Source organism: Bicyclus anynana, chromosome 21 (assembly GCF_947172395.1).
Source record: "Bicyclus anynana chromosome 21, ilBicAnyn1.1, whole genome shotgun sequence".
Classification (NCBI taxonomy): Eukaryota; Metazoa; Arthropoda; class Insecta; order Lepidoptera; family Nymphalidae; genus Bicyclus; species Bicyclus anynana.
This window is the reverse complement of record NC_069103.1, coordinates 13,047,333-13,063,351: the sequence shown is the minus strand read 5'-3', so window position 1 is coordinate 13,063,351 and position 16,019 is coordinate 13,047,333. Positions and strand designations below refer to the sequence as shown.

At 39.6% G+C, this 16,019-nt stretch overlaps 1 protein-coding gene and 1 long non-coding RNA gene across 5 annotated transcripts in view; one reads left to right on the top strand and one right to left on the bottom strand.

The window, feature by feature from the left end:
• Positions 1–16,019, top strand: part of LOC112054546 (tubulin polyglutamylase TTLL5) — a 46,063-nt gene that overhangs the window by 16,311 nt on the left and 13,733 nt on the right. For 3 of the 4 annotated variants that reach the window (XM_024094400.2, XM_052888250.1, XM_024094392.2), the window contains 11 exons: positions 3,737–4,001; positions 4,682–4,997; positions 9,322–9,446; positions 9,777–9,994; positions 10,228–10,441; positions 10,695–10,951; positions 11,575–11,774; positions 12,125–12,197; positions 12,813–12,957; positions 14,510–14,711; positions 15,642–15,798. In XM_024094400.2, coding sequence (XP_023950168.2) covers positions 3,804–4,001; positions 4,682–4,997; positions 9,322–9,446; positions 9,777–9,994; positions 10,228–10,441; positions 10,695–10,951; positions 11,575–11,774; positions 12,125–12,197; positions 12,813–12,957; positions 14,510–14,711; positions 15,642–15,798 — 2,105 coding nt within the window. In that variant the 5' untranslated portion in view covers positions 3,737–3,803. Of the gene's footprint in view, positions 1–3,736; positions 4,002–4,681; positions 4,998–8,889; positions 9,176–9,321; positions 9,447–9,776; positions 9,995–10,227; positions 10,442–10,694; positions 10,952–11,574; positions 11,775–12,124; positions 12,198–12,812; positions 12,958–14,509; positions 14,712–15,641; positions 15,799–16,019 lie in introns of those variants that run through there. The other variant, XM_052888251.1, reaches the window with a different exon arrangement.
• Positions 7,249–8,393, bottom strand: LOC128199298 (uncharacterized). Its single transcript, XR_008251962.1, has 2 exons — positions 8,260–8,393; positions 7,249–8,176 (listed from the first exon to the last, which is right to left on the bottom strand). It is a non-coding gene; the product is annotated as an uncharacterized LOC128199298 (long non-coding RNA).

Genomic DNA, 16,019 nt, shown 5'->3' with positions numbered 1-16,019 from the left:
GCTCACTATTGAGCACGAGGCTCCACTCAGAATGAGAGGGGTTAGACGTTAGTCTACCACAACATGACATTACATTACATGGACATTAGTCTAAATTAGCTGGCCCAATGCGGATTGGTAGACTTCACTCGTAGAGAATTGAGAAAATTCTCAAGTATGCAGGTTTCCTGACGATGTTTTTTCCTTTTCCTTGACCGTTTGAGACAAGTGATATTTAATTTCTTAAAATGCACATAACTGAAAAGTTAGAGGTGCATGCCCAGGCCCAGGACCAGGATTAAATCTACGTTCTCCGAATCGAAACCAGAGGCTGTCTGGGCTGTTAGGTCTCTTATTATGTTCATTATAGTCTACGGATCAATAAGAAAATGGATTTTTACCGACAGACAAAGAGACGCACAACGAAGTAAGTGAAGACGTTTTTCCTTTTGAACACTAAAAATAACATTAACAATTATTATCCTTTTGTATTTGTGCAATATCGTAACAAACGACAGAAATACCTCAATGTAATAAATTGTAGTTACATTAGCAACAAATATAGAATAAGTGACCCTGCCGACTTAGACCATGTGTGGCACGCGGTCAATACCATACTGCGTGTTATTATCAATGCGCGATTGTGTGCCTATATGGAGGCACGAGCTATGGTGCCGCGCCATGCTGCTGTGACCTTAATTATTTTATAAATATGATTTTTTGCAAACGTTATTAATAGTTATTTAATGTATACTAATATTATAAAGCTGATGAGTTTGTTTGCTTGAACGCGCTAATCTCAAAAACTCCTGGTCCGATTTGAAAAATTCTTTCGGAGTTAGATAGCCCATTTATCAAAAAAGGCTATATATTATCCCCGTATTCCTACGGAAACGGGAACCACGCGGGTGAAACCAAGCGGGCGTCAGCTAGTTATATTTACAAGCGGGCGTCACTGACTCCTTTCGCGTGAATTTCTGTTTTTCGCAAATCATACAGGAACCCTACATTTTCCTGGATAAGAAGTAGCCTATGTTCTTCTACAAGGTTCTATTTGATTCTGTATTAAATTTCATTGAAATTGATGTTCAGTGGATTAGCTTACACATGATTGTTGATCACATTTTCTTCCCCTCTACACAGCAACATCATTTGTCATCGGATGAGAATCCAATCACGAGGATTTTTATCGAAGCTTCTCATTGATAAAATCTGTAGTTTTTCCTAGAGAACCAAGAGTGCGTATTTACATTTGGTAGACGATGCTATAGCTTGGCAAGTTTGTTAATGACACTCATGATATGCGGGCGACGGGAGGAAAGTACAGCGCGGGTGTGAAGTCGTGCGCGCGGGGCATTGCTACCCCCCTCCCGGCCCGCGCGGGCCATCGGGAGTGTTTTACGAACGTATTTGCCAAGCTATAGTGTGCATTCAATAATGTGAAATACAACCTACGATGACGTCAGTGGTCACATCCCTCATCACTATTTGTATACGGGTTCGATGCCCGACTTACTTTACGTACTTTGGCTATAGCTCCGTGCTTCTAGCTTATTTCCTTTAATTAATTGTTAATTTCCTATTAATATTGTAGGCAACAAAATCGATAGATCCAAGGCGAGCCTCGTATTAATATAACGCCTCAATTTGACGACCTCATTTCATAGACGGCCTCCGTGGCGCAGTGGTGAGCGCGGTGGATTTACAAGGAGGTCCTGGGTTCGATACCCAGCTGCGCCGATTGAGATTTTCTTAATTGGTCCTGGTCTGGCTGGTGAAAGGCCGTGATTAGTTTACCACCCTACCGACAAAAACGTACCGCCAAGCGATTTAGCGTTCCGGTACGATGTCGTGTAGAAACCGAAAAGGGTGTGGATTTTCGTCCTCCTCCTAACAAGATAGCCCGTTTCTATCTTAGATTGCATCATCACTTACCATCAGGTGAGATTGTAATCAAGGGCTAACTTGTAAAGAATAAAAAAAAACGCTTGGCTTAATGGGGATGATGACTAGATTTGAATATATTGATTTTTATGATACATTCGGGTAAATAGGGTCAATGTTAACTCATTTATACATAAAAAGCAAAGATTGTCTGGATATTTGCAAAATAAATGAGATTATAAAATTTCAAAATCTATAAAAAATATTTTATCGTAATTAGATAAAAATTCATACAGTTTTAGCTTCCTTACATCAAAAGTGATATTTTTTAATATATGAACTATAGACATAAACGCACAAATAACAAAGATATTAATAATTTTGTTTGAACGCACATACTAATCTAACGATCATTACATTGCCTACGACGTCATTAGTTCGTGCCATTTTGTATGGGGCGTTTTTCAGGGATCCGCGGCAGCGCCGCAAATCTGACTCTTTAAATCCCTGTAGCTCCGAAATTAATGATCGCAGATACCCTGTTCCTTTTACAAAATTGCTTTACTATTAGTATACTCTTAATTTATATACAATTTAAAAAAAAACTGTCATCATCCCCATTGTTCCGCTTGGCTTTTACGTAATCGATGTTTTTATTACGCTTATTAAAGTTAAGTTAATCGAAAGCATTACTTTGCAGAAATGCAGTAGGCTAAGGCTATTGTGCAAACAGTCCGTGTGTACAAAAAGACGGAAGCACATTGTATATTGTTAAATGGTCATTATGTTGCTTCGTTTGATTTTTACGCATTTTTTTTTTTGTAGTTCTATCATCTAAGTATGACTTGCTTGTTGGTTTGAGGATTTTTACTATATTTAAATGTGTTTTTGATAGTAATGGTTACGGCTCAAGCAAATGGCCCAGCAGCAGGCTTATTCACTATCTTTGACGTATGCTAGTTGACATATATGTATACTAAAGCCATACTCGAGAAATACTGTTTACCGACAAACAAATTAATTATGAAGGTAGAAAACGCATGTCATTTCATTACTTATTTGTTTTAAATTGTGTATGGTTTGTTTATAAAATGTTATATAAAATATATTAACCATATCTAATTGTTCTATGCTTAATAGTCTTTATTTTCATTAATTTAAGAACAAGTTGATTTGGATTTTTATTAGGTGTGAAATGACTAGTGATTTATACCCTCATTTTTAATTTGTTTGTTGCTAAACAGTACACATCAAGAAAGGCTATAGTATAGGTACAAAATTGAGATTCTATGTAAAAATGTCATCCGGTGCTTACTGGTGGATATCAAACAGTAGGTAGAAAATGTCATTTTTTCAATTGTTTCGATGTTTATTTTAACAGGTTGATAATAAAGACAAATAGTGAATAGGCCAGCTGAAGGCAAAGTGATAATCATCGCCAATAAACAGAGTGACACCTCACAGGGTGCCAAAAACACATCCTACAAAATTCAAATAAAATAATCACATATAATAATTTGTTATTGATAATAATTCCAGTTTGCGAATTCCTAGACGTATTTCAGTGCAATTTTTTTCAAAATAGTTTTGGTCTTTTCAAGGACACAAACAAAAAAAAAACACACGAACATACGGACCTCCTCCTTTTTGGAAGTCGGTTAAAAAAAAATGCAAAATAATAATAAAAATACTTAATTATTAATAGATTCCTAGCTTGATAAAATTTGATAAAACACGTTTTAATGTAACTAATATCTTATTAAAAGTCAAGTTATCCAACTTACAAATACTTTTATATTATTACAACAGACCATTTCGTATACGCACCTGAATAAATTCATGGTAAATTAAAAAAAATAATTCCTTTTTACAGTCCACATGTACCAGAAAGCACAATTCCGTCTACATCGGGCCTTCAAACAGAGCAAAAGGGAGACAACATGAGAAAGAATGAGGAATCTAACGGGAAAGAGGAGAACGAAGGCTCGGTCGCTGACTGGGTGTCGGGCGGGCCAATCGGGGCGAAGGGCGCCGTGCTCGTGTTTCGGTCGTGCGTGCTCGCCTCGAGGACACCCTCCATGGAGTCCACTACGAAAACCGTTGGCAATAATACAGGGACCACTATACTATTAAATAAGGTTAGTTATTATGGTACTAACGCCAATGAACGCTGGAAAACCTATTGAATATGTTGAAAACCTTATTAGATTATAGAGATTAGAGTAAAAACAAACACACAGACAAATTGGAATAGTCAGCTATGCGATCCATTGCGGCATGCTCGTCATAAAGCCCATGCTGCTATCAACACCACTGGTCAAAGTCAAAGATGGTACTAAGATTTCATGAAGTAATGTCTAATAAGTTAAGTTACTGACTTAATATTAACCTCGGCTAGGTGGCTTATTAGGTAAGAGGCATCGTTCGAGTTACCACCCTACCGGCAAAGACGTACCACTAAGCGATTTAGCGTTCCGGTACGATGTCATATAAAACCAAAAGATGTGTGGATTTTCATCCTCCTTCCATCTAAGATTGCATCATCACTTACCGTCATCAGGTGAGATTGTAATCAAGGGCTAACTTGTAAAGAATAAAAAAAAGCCTCGCTGCTCTTAGAATGTGGCATTTATTAGGCTAATGCTAAAACCATTTAAAACATTATATCTATAATAATAACATTACATTTAATAAAAAGAGGTAGTGTTTGTGGCATAGGGCATAAGCATCTCGATGTTGAAACTAGAAAGTCCCCGTATTATCAAGAGAGCGACAACTCAGAAAACACGTGCATCTACAGCTTATTTATGTTTTTTAGGCAAAAAATATGGCGAGAAGACTAGTCGCAGAGCCCCATGCGTTCAGCGTAAGACCCAAAAACATAATGCACGATGTGATGGAGACCTTCGGCAATAGCAACAAGTACACCGGCCAGGCTTACGTCGTGAGGCACGTGAGTGACGCCGACGTGCCCGAGACCCCCGAGGAGCAAGGCCATGAACCCATGGAACATAAGCGGGACATCGATGACGTGCTGAATGACCTGAACAAGATCACGCTTAAGAGGAATCTCAATATTGAAAACACCACCGCTAATATTAAACCGCCTGAAGAACCACCGCCGTCTAGTAAAGGTGACAACTTTTGTAATAAGTTGAAATTTTAACAGTTTTGCTAAATTAACGGTAGTTACATATATGTGTTGGAAATAACTTTCATAATAATAGAGAAATGCTGTTGTTATTTTCAAATTTGCTTCTACGATCTTTATGGTATTGTAACGTCGTGGATTTTAATTTTGGGTGGTCAAATTTGGAATCTCTAGGTTTGTTTCGAAAGGCAGCGACATCGATGAATGTCGTAGAGATTACGAGGTTCGCTGCTAGATGGCGCTTATATTAAAGTGCTCAGACAAATAAATATGGACAAGTAGTTGGAGCTTTATAATCTGTATATAGACTTAATATATGGTTAGAGGTATTCCACAAGTAACGAAAGGTATGGAATCCGAAACCGACTTTAAAAACAAATGTCACATATTATCTGTGCAATTTGTTGATTGTACTCTGTAAGAAAGATGAATCGGTAACTTTATAGCTTTGCTATTGGTGAGGTTTTTTATGAAGAAAGTCCCGTTATCTTCTCGTTATATACTCGGGCACGTTCGAGTTTTTTCTTTTGGCTGGCTGAAATTTGGAGACATGTAGTTGACTTTCCAAAACATTAAATTTACTTAGAGGCAGTGATGTAAGATACTTGGTAAGACTCGAATTTATATTTGGTTAGCATTCGTGATTATCGAATTTTGTTGTGCTAAAGAGACAAATTCTTGCAGTTCCGGTCAACCATAAAAATTTCCCGTGAGATGTTAAGATGGCTACCTACTGGGAACTAGGGCGGGATATCCTTTTAAGGTACTCGGTTGAAATTGTTTTTTTCTTTGTCCGGCGTAGGTCAAACTTTAGTGACATGTGCTAACCTCCGTATTTTGTTACAGGATGGGAATGTAATATATTCTGAACTTAACCTAACCTATATACGTGACCTAATGTAATCACACTTCTTCTTAATACAACCACGTTATTATGTAGAAACGTAGATTGGTTGTAGACATTTGAAACGCCGGTTCTGAAACCTTTGGTCATTCTTGGAACATTTTTATGGAACCTGAGTTGACTATTACATTTAATCATTTGCACGCGTCGAGTAGCATGCTGTTAGCGGCGTAAATCTTGGAGGTTCGCTGGCCGCCAGACAAAATGACGGACGGATGAATGCAACAGCAAGGTCAGCGACCGCGTGGTGTCAGCTTCCATCATAAACGTCAGGTCGTACCTATTCTTTCTTTTGTTAAATGGAGTCATGCTAAAACTTCTATTTTTATATATTGTTTTTTTTAAAAGGATGCGTTACATTAATTGTTGGTGGTGATTCGGATATACCGTTCAGATTACAATAAGATTTAGAGATAACTAGACCTCTTTCGTGAGTGTTTAAAATGCAACGTGTTTGTTGTCCCTTTAGTATAAACGTGTGTAATTGCTAAGCGAACTTAAATGGAATCATCCTTGTGGATTTGGCTGGTAGCGATGTGAATTCATAACTTCTAGTGCGTTGTTCGACGGACCCACTTTAAATACCTAGCCGTGGCAGTGGTTTGGTCAACAAAAATCCAAACGCTATATCGACACCATCTAATCCCCAAGGATTGGTATAATAAAACAAATATTTGAGATAACCACTGTTTATTTACAAAGTATGTACAAAGTAACTTAACATTTAGGAAACCTGGTTTTTTTTATGTAATTTAACCCATTAATATTTTGTCCTTTTAGGGTTTCTCAAGGGTTTAGCATTACTTTTATATTGTAAAAAAAAGGTTCATCTAAAAATATAGAAGCCAAATACCGGTGATTACTGTAAAAGTGTTTTTTTGTTTACTTAACCCCGCATCCTCCTACGGGTATAGATCCGAAAGCCAGAATCTCGGTGGTAACATTTGAGATTCTGGTCTACAAGCTGTATGTTTGGCTGGTGACGCACTAGAAATTTCATCCAAATCGTTTCACAAAAACCGGCACAAACTAAAAGGCTTGCAGTTTTTTTTTTTTTTTTTTTTTTTTTTTTTTTTTTTTTTTTTTTTTTTTTTTTTTTTTTTTTTTTTTTTTTTTTTTTTTTTTTTCACCGGTAGTGCCCCACGTTGGGCGCCACTGCAAGCCTTTTAGTTTGTGCCGGTTTTTGTGAAACGATTTGGATGAAATTTCTAGTGCGTCACCAGCCAAACATACAGCTTGTAGACCAGAATCTCAAATGTTACCACCGAGATTCTGGCTTTCGGATCTATACCCGTAGGAGGATGCGGGGTTAAGTAAACAAAAAAAACACTTTTACAGTAATCACCGGTATTTGGCTTCTATATTTTTAGATGAACCTTTTTTTTACAATATAAAAGTAATGCTAAACCCTTGAGAAACCCTAAAAGGACAAAATATTAATGGGTTAAATTACATAAAAAAAACCAGGTTTCCTAAATGTTAAGTTACTTTGTACATACTTTGTAAATAAACAGTGGTTATCTCAAATATTTGTTTTATTATACCAATCCTTGGGGATTAGATGGTGTCGATATAGCGTTTGGATTTTTGTTGACCAAACCACTGCCACGGCTAGGTATTTAAAGTGGGTCCGTCGAACAACGCACTAGAAGTTATGAATTCACATCGCTACCAGCCAAATCCACAAGGATGATTCCATTTAAGTTCGCTTAGCAATTACACACGTTTATACTAAAGGGACAACAAACACGTTGCATTTTAAACACTCACGAAAGAGGTCTAGTTATCTCTAAATCTTATTGTAATCTGAACGGTATATCCGAATCACCACCAACAATTAATGTAACGCATCCTTTTAAAAAAAACAATATATAAAAATAGAAGTTTTAGCATGACTCCATTTAACAAAAGAAAGAATAGGTACGACCTGACGTTTATGATGGAAGCTGACACCACGCGGTCGCTGACCTTGCTGTTGCATTCATCCGTCCGTCATTTTGTCTGGCGGCCAGCGAACCTCCAAGATTTACGCCGCTAACAGCATGCTACTCGACGCGTGCAAATGATTAAATGTAATAGTCAACTCAGGTTCCATAAAAATGTTCCAAGAATGACCAAAGGTTTCAGAACCGGCGTTTCAAATGTCTACAACCAATCTACGTTTCTACATAATAACGTGGTTGTATTAAGAAGAAGTGTGATTACATTAGGTCACGTATATAGGTTAGGTTAAGTTCAGAATATATTACATTCCCATCCTGTAACAAAATACGGAGGTTAGCACATGTCACTAAAGTTTGACCTACGCCGGACAAAGAAAAAAACAATTTCAACCGAGTACCTTAAAAGGATATCCCGCCCTAGTTCCCAGTAGGTAGCCATCTTAACATCTCACGGGAAATTTTTATGGTTGACCGGAACTGCAAGAATTTGTCTCTTTAGCACAACAAAATTCGATAATCACGAATGCTAACCAAATATAAATTCGAGTCTTACCAAGTATCTTACATCACTGCCTCTAAGTAAATTTAATGTTTTGGAAAGTCAACTACATGTCTCCAAATTTCAGCCAGCCAAAAGAAAAAACTCGAACGTGCCCGAGTATATAACGAGAAGATAACGGGACTTTCTTCATAAAAAACCTCACCAATAGCAAAGCTATAAAGTTACCGATTCATCTTTCTTACAGAGTACAATCAACAAATTGCACAGATAATATGTGACATTTGTTTTTAAAGTCGGTTTCGGATTCCATACCTTTCGTTACTTGTGGAATACCTCTAACCATATATTAAGTCTATATACAGATTATAAAGCTCCAACTACTTGTCCATATTTATTTGTCTGAGCACTTTAATATAAGCGCCATCTAGCAGCGAACCTCGTAATCTCTACGACATTCATCGATGTCGCTGCCTTTCGAAACAAACCTAGAGATTCCAAATTTGACCACCCAAAATTAAAATCCACGACGTTACAGTATATAGATTAGATCCTTCTCCTTGGTATGCATATACAACAAAACTCGGTTCCAATCGGCCGAACGGTCTATCCAACAGAACAAACTTATATTTCTTTGTTTCTTTTGTCGAAGGTTTACAAAATTTATAGGATCTTAACCTAATAATATTGTCAATATTTCCTCAAATCACCCATATATTGATCAGCATTTATACTAAAATTTGTGTTAAAATCGAGAAGTGCAGCCATCTCCCAAAAGTGACTGCTACCTGCTTATCGGCGTGTATCACCAAAACGTATTTCGTAGTTTCAGTAGTATTTAACACCGAGAAAAGTCACTATAAAATTTTGCTTAAAATTGAGAGAATTTAGCGATCTCGAAAGAGTTGCTGCTTCCTGGTGTATCGGTATATTATAACAGTAAAATATAATATAATTACAGAGAAAGACGAGAAGAAAGCCAAAAAGAACAAATCTAAGAACAAGCGCAAGACGCGAGCATCGTCGCCCTCCCTCGACAGCGATGACTCGGAGCACATGTTAGTTAAGGAAATAGATAGTATTAAGGTGAGAACTTACTGCTTCTGGTAAATACACTGGTTTTCTCTATATAAGGCCTTCTCCTTTTTTCGTTAATGACCTTAAGGTGACAAGGTACCTTAAGTTCATTAACGGAAAAAACAGAAAGCCAGAACATCCCTCTGAATCTAAACTGAGATCCGACTCTCACAAAAGACGCCCTTAGATTCCCTGTTCCCGTTCTTCAAGCCTAGATATCTCCGTAAGGAGCCTACAGTAAATACATAACCTCACAGATATATAAAAAACCGCTGACCTATGCAACATTACTATCTGCGATTTCACCAACATTTCTCTAGATGTCATGTTTCCCCAAAGGTTTTAGAAAGCTGTCACATGCCGGCGCGCATGCTGAAGATCACGTACAAACTAGTCAACACGGAAACCAAGTTACTGCACCGCCTGCTCCAAGCCCACGGCCTCCAAGAGGCGCCCACCGATGCCAAAGAGTTCAACCTGATGTGGGCGGGCCTGCATCCCAAGCCTGATGTACTCAGATCGCTGACGCCGTACCAAAGAGTCAACCATTTTCCAAGGTGAGTAAGTTAGTCTTAGGAGTAATTTACGATTTTGACTACCACCGATGGCAAAGATTTTCTGAATTCAAAGATCTGGTATGGACTAGCCTGCATCCCAAACCAGATGCACTCAGATCCTTTACGCCGTACCAAAGATCCAATATTGTAGAGAAGTATTTAGATTGTGCACTGCATTTTTAGTATTTCCCTAAGATTTCTGGACATATTTTGAACTCCTCTTACTTTTCAAGGTCATACGAACTGACGCGCAAAGACAAACTGTTCAAGAACATAGAGAAAATGCAATACTTTCGCGGCCTGAAGCACTTCGACTTCATTCCCACCACATTCCTGATGCCCGGCGAGTACAAGGAGCTGTGCACCACGCACTACAGGACCAAAGGGCCTTGGATTGTCAAACCTGCCGCATCTAGCAGAGGACGGGGGATCTATATTGTTAATACGGTACGACTTTTGATTGATTTCATCATCATCGTCATCGTCATCATCTGATCAACCTGCATACCAGAGAATTAGGAAAATTTTCTGGTATGCTGGTTTCGTCACGATGTTTTCCTACACAGTTTGAGATACGTGATAATTTCTTTAAATGCACACAACTGAAAATGTACTTTCATTTAAATAGGAGTAACCAAACATTTTTCTATAAAGTACACCAAATTTACGCAGACAAAGTTAAACCCTGGTTTACTTTCAGCCCGAACAGATACCCAAAGGCGAGAATGTGGTGGTAGCCAAATACATAGACAAGCCATTGCTCATAGGGGGTCACAAGTGCGACCTCCGGCTATACGTGTGCGTGACCTCCATCGACCCATTGCTCATCTACCTGTACGAGGAGGGTCTGGTGAGGTTCGCCACCGTGAAGTATGATAAAACCAACAAGAACCTCTGGAACCCTTGCATGCACCTCTGCAATTACAGCATCAATAAGTACCACACAGATTATATCAAGTGAGTTTTTGAAGACATTTCTTATGAGTTAGTAATAGAAGCTCTCAGAATTTTAAAAGAAGTGAATTCATAAGTTTAGTCTTAGAAGCCCTTGTAGTAGTCTAGAAGCTCTGGATAATTCCTACTTTATTGAGCCTTTTTAACTGACTTCAAAAAAGGAGGAGGTTCTCAATTTCAGTCTGTTTTTTTAGCAGTAATAGCGGAAAGATAATTTTTAATTGCTGTTATAAAAAATAATTTAGATTTTCTCTCTTAAAAAATTATCTGAATGACATCAAACAAATACTGAATAATGGTAAAGATCGCTTTTGTAAGCTATCGATGCACTAATCTTATAAATAAACCTCGTAGAACCTGTTTTGTCACCTGAATGTCGGAAAGCATATTCACCAATTTTTTTTTTAAAAACGAGTCTTTTTTGTCACTTAGCAAGAATTTTGTCTGTCACTTAATGAAAGACAAAATTCTTGAGTATTTCGAATACCCAATATTTATCAGAAGATGGGGAAACCGACCCAAAATCTTTCCAATTAGCCTAGCCATTTCTAATTCAATATTTCTAGTTAACCTCTAACTAATCTTAAATCCCCTCGATAGAATTCTCCCATCTTCCAATATTCTAGATGCGACGACCCCAATGCAGGGAACATCGGCCACAAATGGACCCTGTCGGCGTTACTCCGACACCTGAGGAAGCAGGGGAGGAACACGGCGGCGCTGATGGCTGCTGTCGAGGATCTGGTGGTGAAGTCCATCCTATCCTCAGCTCAAACCATAACTGCGGCCGCTAGAGTCTTCGTGCCCAGCCTGTTCAACTGCTTTGGTAAGTATTTTTTTGCAAGTTAGCCCTTGACTAAAATCTCATCTGATGGTATGTGATGATAGGAGTAGGATGAAAATCCACACCCCTTTCAGTTTGTACACGACATTGTACCGGAACACTGAATCGCTTAGGTCTAGCCGGGGATCGAACCCAGGACCGTAATACCACCGCGCATACCACTGCGCCACAGAGGCCGTCAAGTTTCTAGATCATCAGCTTAAAAAAACTTCTCCTCATTTCATATAACTAATAATATCCTCAAAAAACCTTCTGACATTCTTTTGATGAGCTCCCCAAATAGCTGAAGATAAATGGGCTTCTCTGGTTAAAAAGCAATTTTTCTTTTACAGAACTATTTGGATACGACATACTGATAGATGACATGTTGAAACCCTGGTTGTTGGAAATCAATTTGTCACCAAGGTAATGATCAATGAAGGCCTTCTGTAGGCATAAGATATCTTTAGACGAAAAAATGAAAATGCAGCCAGTATTCTTGCCACCATTCCACGTGGGCATGATTTGTATAGTTATTAGGATAAGTTAGCTTAATTTCCTTATTGTATTCTTTCTCAATAAAAAAAAAAATAGAGAAAAAAAAAAAAAGACGAAAAAAAGATATGTCGACTATTTTTTCGAAATGTAACCCGAAATTGGGAGGCTATAATATCACACTTAGATACTAATGCTTCCCTTAAAACCCTCAAACACCTAAACAAGTAAAATTAAAAGAAATTTAAGAGTTTTTTCATTAGCGGCTCTTCTCAGCAGAACCTGTCTTCCGAACCGGTGGTAGAGTATTTGCAAATAGTCAAACTTTACGTTTCAAAAGTGCTTGTATCTGAACTAAGTCTACTTGAAATGGCGACTTTGTCCGCTGTTAGACCTCCTTCATTCGGCCCTGTCGCGAAATCCATTCTAAGTGGACGTCTACTATCTATAACCTACCTCCCTGTCCAATTTCATCTTTGTACGTCAAGCATTAAATAGTGTTAATTATTCATAAAATAGTGAAATCTTCATGGTGTTCTATCACAGTTTAGCCTGCGAGAGTCCGCTGGACGCGCGGGTGAAGTCGGCGCTGCTGGCCGACACGCTCACTCTGGTGGGGCTGCCCGCGATGCCCACGTCCAAGAACGATGCCTCGCCGCAGACCAACTCGCTGAAGATGAGGATTGGAGCTGTGAGTGTCATTGAACCCTTGTCACTTTCAAGTTTTCGACTTTGATGACCATAAGCTGACGTTACAAAAGTGCTTGAAATGAATAAATCTGCGATGTAATTAACAACATCTTATCGGCAGATGGACGTTCGATGCTGAGGGATTTCAATAGACTTCCACACTGTCCTCAAGTTCTCAACATAACATTTTCATAGGGTTTTTGTAGAGCCTTTAAATATCAAGTTTCTAAGGATCTTCACAAACCAACTGTACGAGTGTTTTATGTATGACAGTCTAAGTTTTTTTTACATTTATGCCAGGACGGGGTACAAAACACAAAAGAACCTCCATATAATGTTTGTTGAGTTAGAGAAAGCGTATGATACAGTACCCCGTGAGTATGGTAGGCTATAAATGTAAGGAAAATACCTGTGATGCTCTGACATCAGACTACAGAAAGAAGCATCTTGATGCATGCTGTTCGCCGATGATATTGTTCTTGACTAAGATTACAGAGCAGACTGGGAAAATGGCAGGAGAAATTTAAAAGTGTTGGAATCAGACAAACGAAAACTAAATATTTATTCTTGGACTTTAATGGCCCATCTCATTCCCGAAAATTGCCTTCAATAGTGTAACCCTACCAGCTTACTCCGATTTTCGGTCGGGTCGCTTTTTCGAAACGACGGCAATGTGGACCAAGACGTGAAAAGTATATTGAATGTGGGATGGATGGCGACAGGTCTCAGGTGTATTATGTGACCCTCGAATTCCTCTTAGACTTAAGGGTAATAAAATATATAAAACGGTTGTAAGACCTGTTGTGTTGGATCAGAATGTTGGGCGGTGAAAGGGACGGATAGACGCAAGTGAACGAATTGCGTACGTTGAGATGGGTGTGTGGTGTGACAAGAATAAATAAAATAAGGAATAAGTATGTAAGAGGAAGTATGAAAGACATAAAAATTGAGGAGTAAAAGGTTAGCTTGATATGGACATGTATTGCGGACGAATGAAAGTCATATTACTAGATAAATGTTAAATTTGCAAGTAGATGAACACAAGAGGAGAGGAAGGTCAAAGACGAGATGGTTGGAGTGTGTGAAAGAGGAAATGTGTGTAAAGGGAGTGGATGATGAATTAACTTATTAATTAGCTCCCGCTTGACCACGATCTCACCTGATGTTAAGTTTAGATGTTACCTAAGGTGGAACACGCTTGCCTAGAAGATGCCTATTCACTCTCTTCTTAAAGCTGCCCAAGTTGTAACAATTAGGAAACACTGACTTCGGGAGAGAGTTCCACTTTACCCATGCGAATAAGAAACGAAGAAGCAAATCGCTCCGTACGATTTCTATGTATGTCAATGACATAGGGATGGAAACCGACTCGGTGTCTTGCAGTGCGATGGTAAAATGGTGACGGTGGTACGAGCTCAAATAACTCCTGTGCACACTCTCCGAAATAAATTTTGTAAAATACCGAGAGACATATTTTGCCGGCCCGGGATAAGGGAAAGGAGATGATAATGATGATGGTCTAGGATTACGTCTCAGTGAAGCTATGTTGTCAGTGTCGGCGCGTGCACTCGGCCGAGAACGCGTGCGTGCGCGGCAAGCCGGGCGCGCAGGGGGGGGCGGCGGCGCTGGGCGGGCTGCTGACGGGCGAGGAGCTGCGGCTGGTGCGCGCCGTGCGGGCGCAGTACTCGCGCCGCGGCGGCTTCGTGCGCATCTTCCCCAGCCAGAACTCGTGGCAGAAGTACTCGCAGTATCTCGGTGAGTGCTGCGACCTCAGACCAATTATAGAAGGACTTGTATCGCACTCATAGTCACGAACAAAATTGTCTGTCATTTTCTGAGGAAAACGAGCTTAGATTTCGTATATATCTTATACTTAACTATAAGTTTTTGCCCGTTTTTTACACAATTCAATAACACAAAAAGGTATTTTTATGGAGCTCTTTAACCGATGAACACGATTACAACTATTTAAAATCGATTATATACAGAGAGTTTTTATAATCGCATTAGATCGTTGATCATATACTTTGGCAGAAAAGTAACGTCTAACGAAGCAGGTCATATACAATAATTGGTCTGAGGCTGCGACTGAGTCTCACCCTCACTGCATGAGAAGTATAGAGGGAAGTAAGCAGAAACGTCGGGTTGCCACATTTCATGCCGTTCGTGCTGCTCACCGCTCCGACTTTTGTCGGCGCGAGCGCGAGTCAAATTATTTATTAGTAAGAGGGAGTAGACAGACAAGGCAACATGGCAGCAGCAGCAGCTCAATAAGCATTATGTGCCTGAGGCATAAGATGCGCTTTACGATGTGTGTCAAAACGAGAGAACAAACAAATATACCAATAGGGGCAAAGTTGAAATTTTGATTTCTCGTGATTTCAACAGAGCAATATTATCGCTGTTGGTCGACATTTATCTTTTACTAGCGGACGCCCGAGATTGCGTCCGCGTTGAATTTTTCCGGGATGAAAAGTCTATGTGTTAATCTAGGGCATTATCTATCTTTGTTTTAAATTTCAGCCAATTCGGTTAAAGAGTAACAAACATCCATTCAAAATTTCGCGTTTATAATATTAGTAGGACTCTTCAAGAGATATGTCATGGACGCACTACGCCTATTGGTCACCTAGCGCAACTCGAATGCCCAGGTGTTAATAATAATTCAGGCTTTTATTCCCACAGACCCCGTGAGCGGCGTGCCGGTGTGCTCCACGTCGCTGAACAACAACGCGCCGTACACCGTGGTGCCGCACAACTACAACCTGCTGGTGCACTCGCACGTGCTGCCGCACTTCCAGCACGCCACCGTGGCCACCAGCCTCACCGACACCCCGCAGAGGTAAACCAGCCTTCACCGACAACCTGTCGAGGTAAACTAGCCTCACCGACACCCCGCAGAGGTAAACCAGCCTTCACCGACAACCTGTCGAGGTAAACTAGCCTCACCGACACCCCGCAGAGGTAAACCAGCCTCACCGACACCCCGCAGAGGTAAACCAGCCTTCACCGACAACCTGTCGAGGTAAACTAGCCTCACCGACACCCCGCAGAGGTAAACCA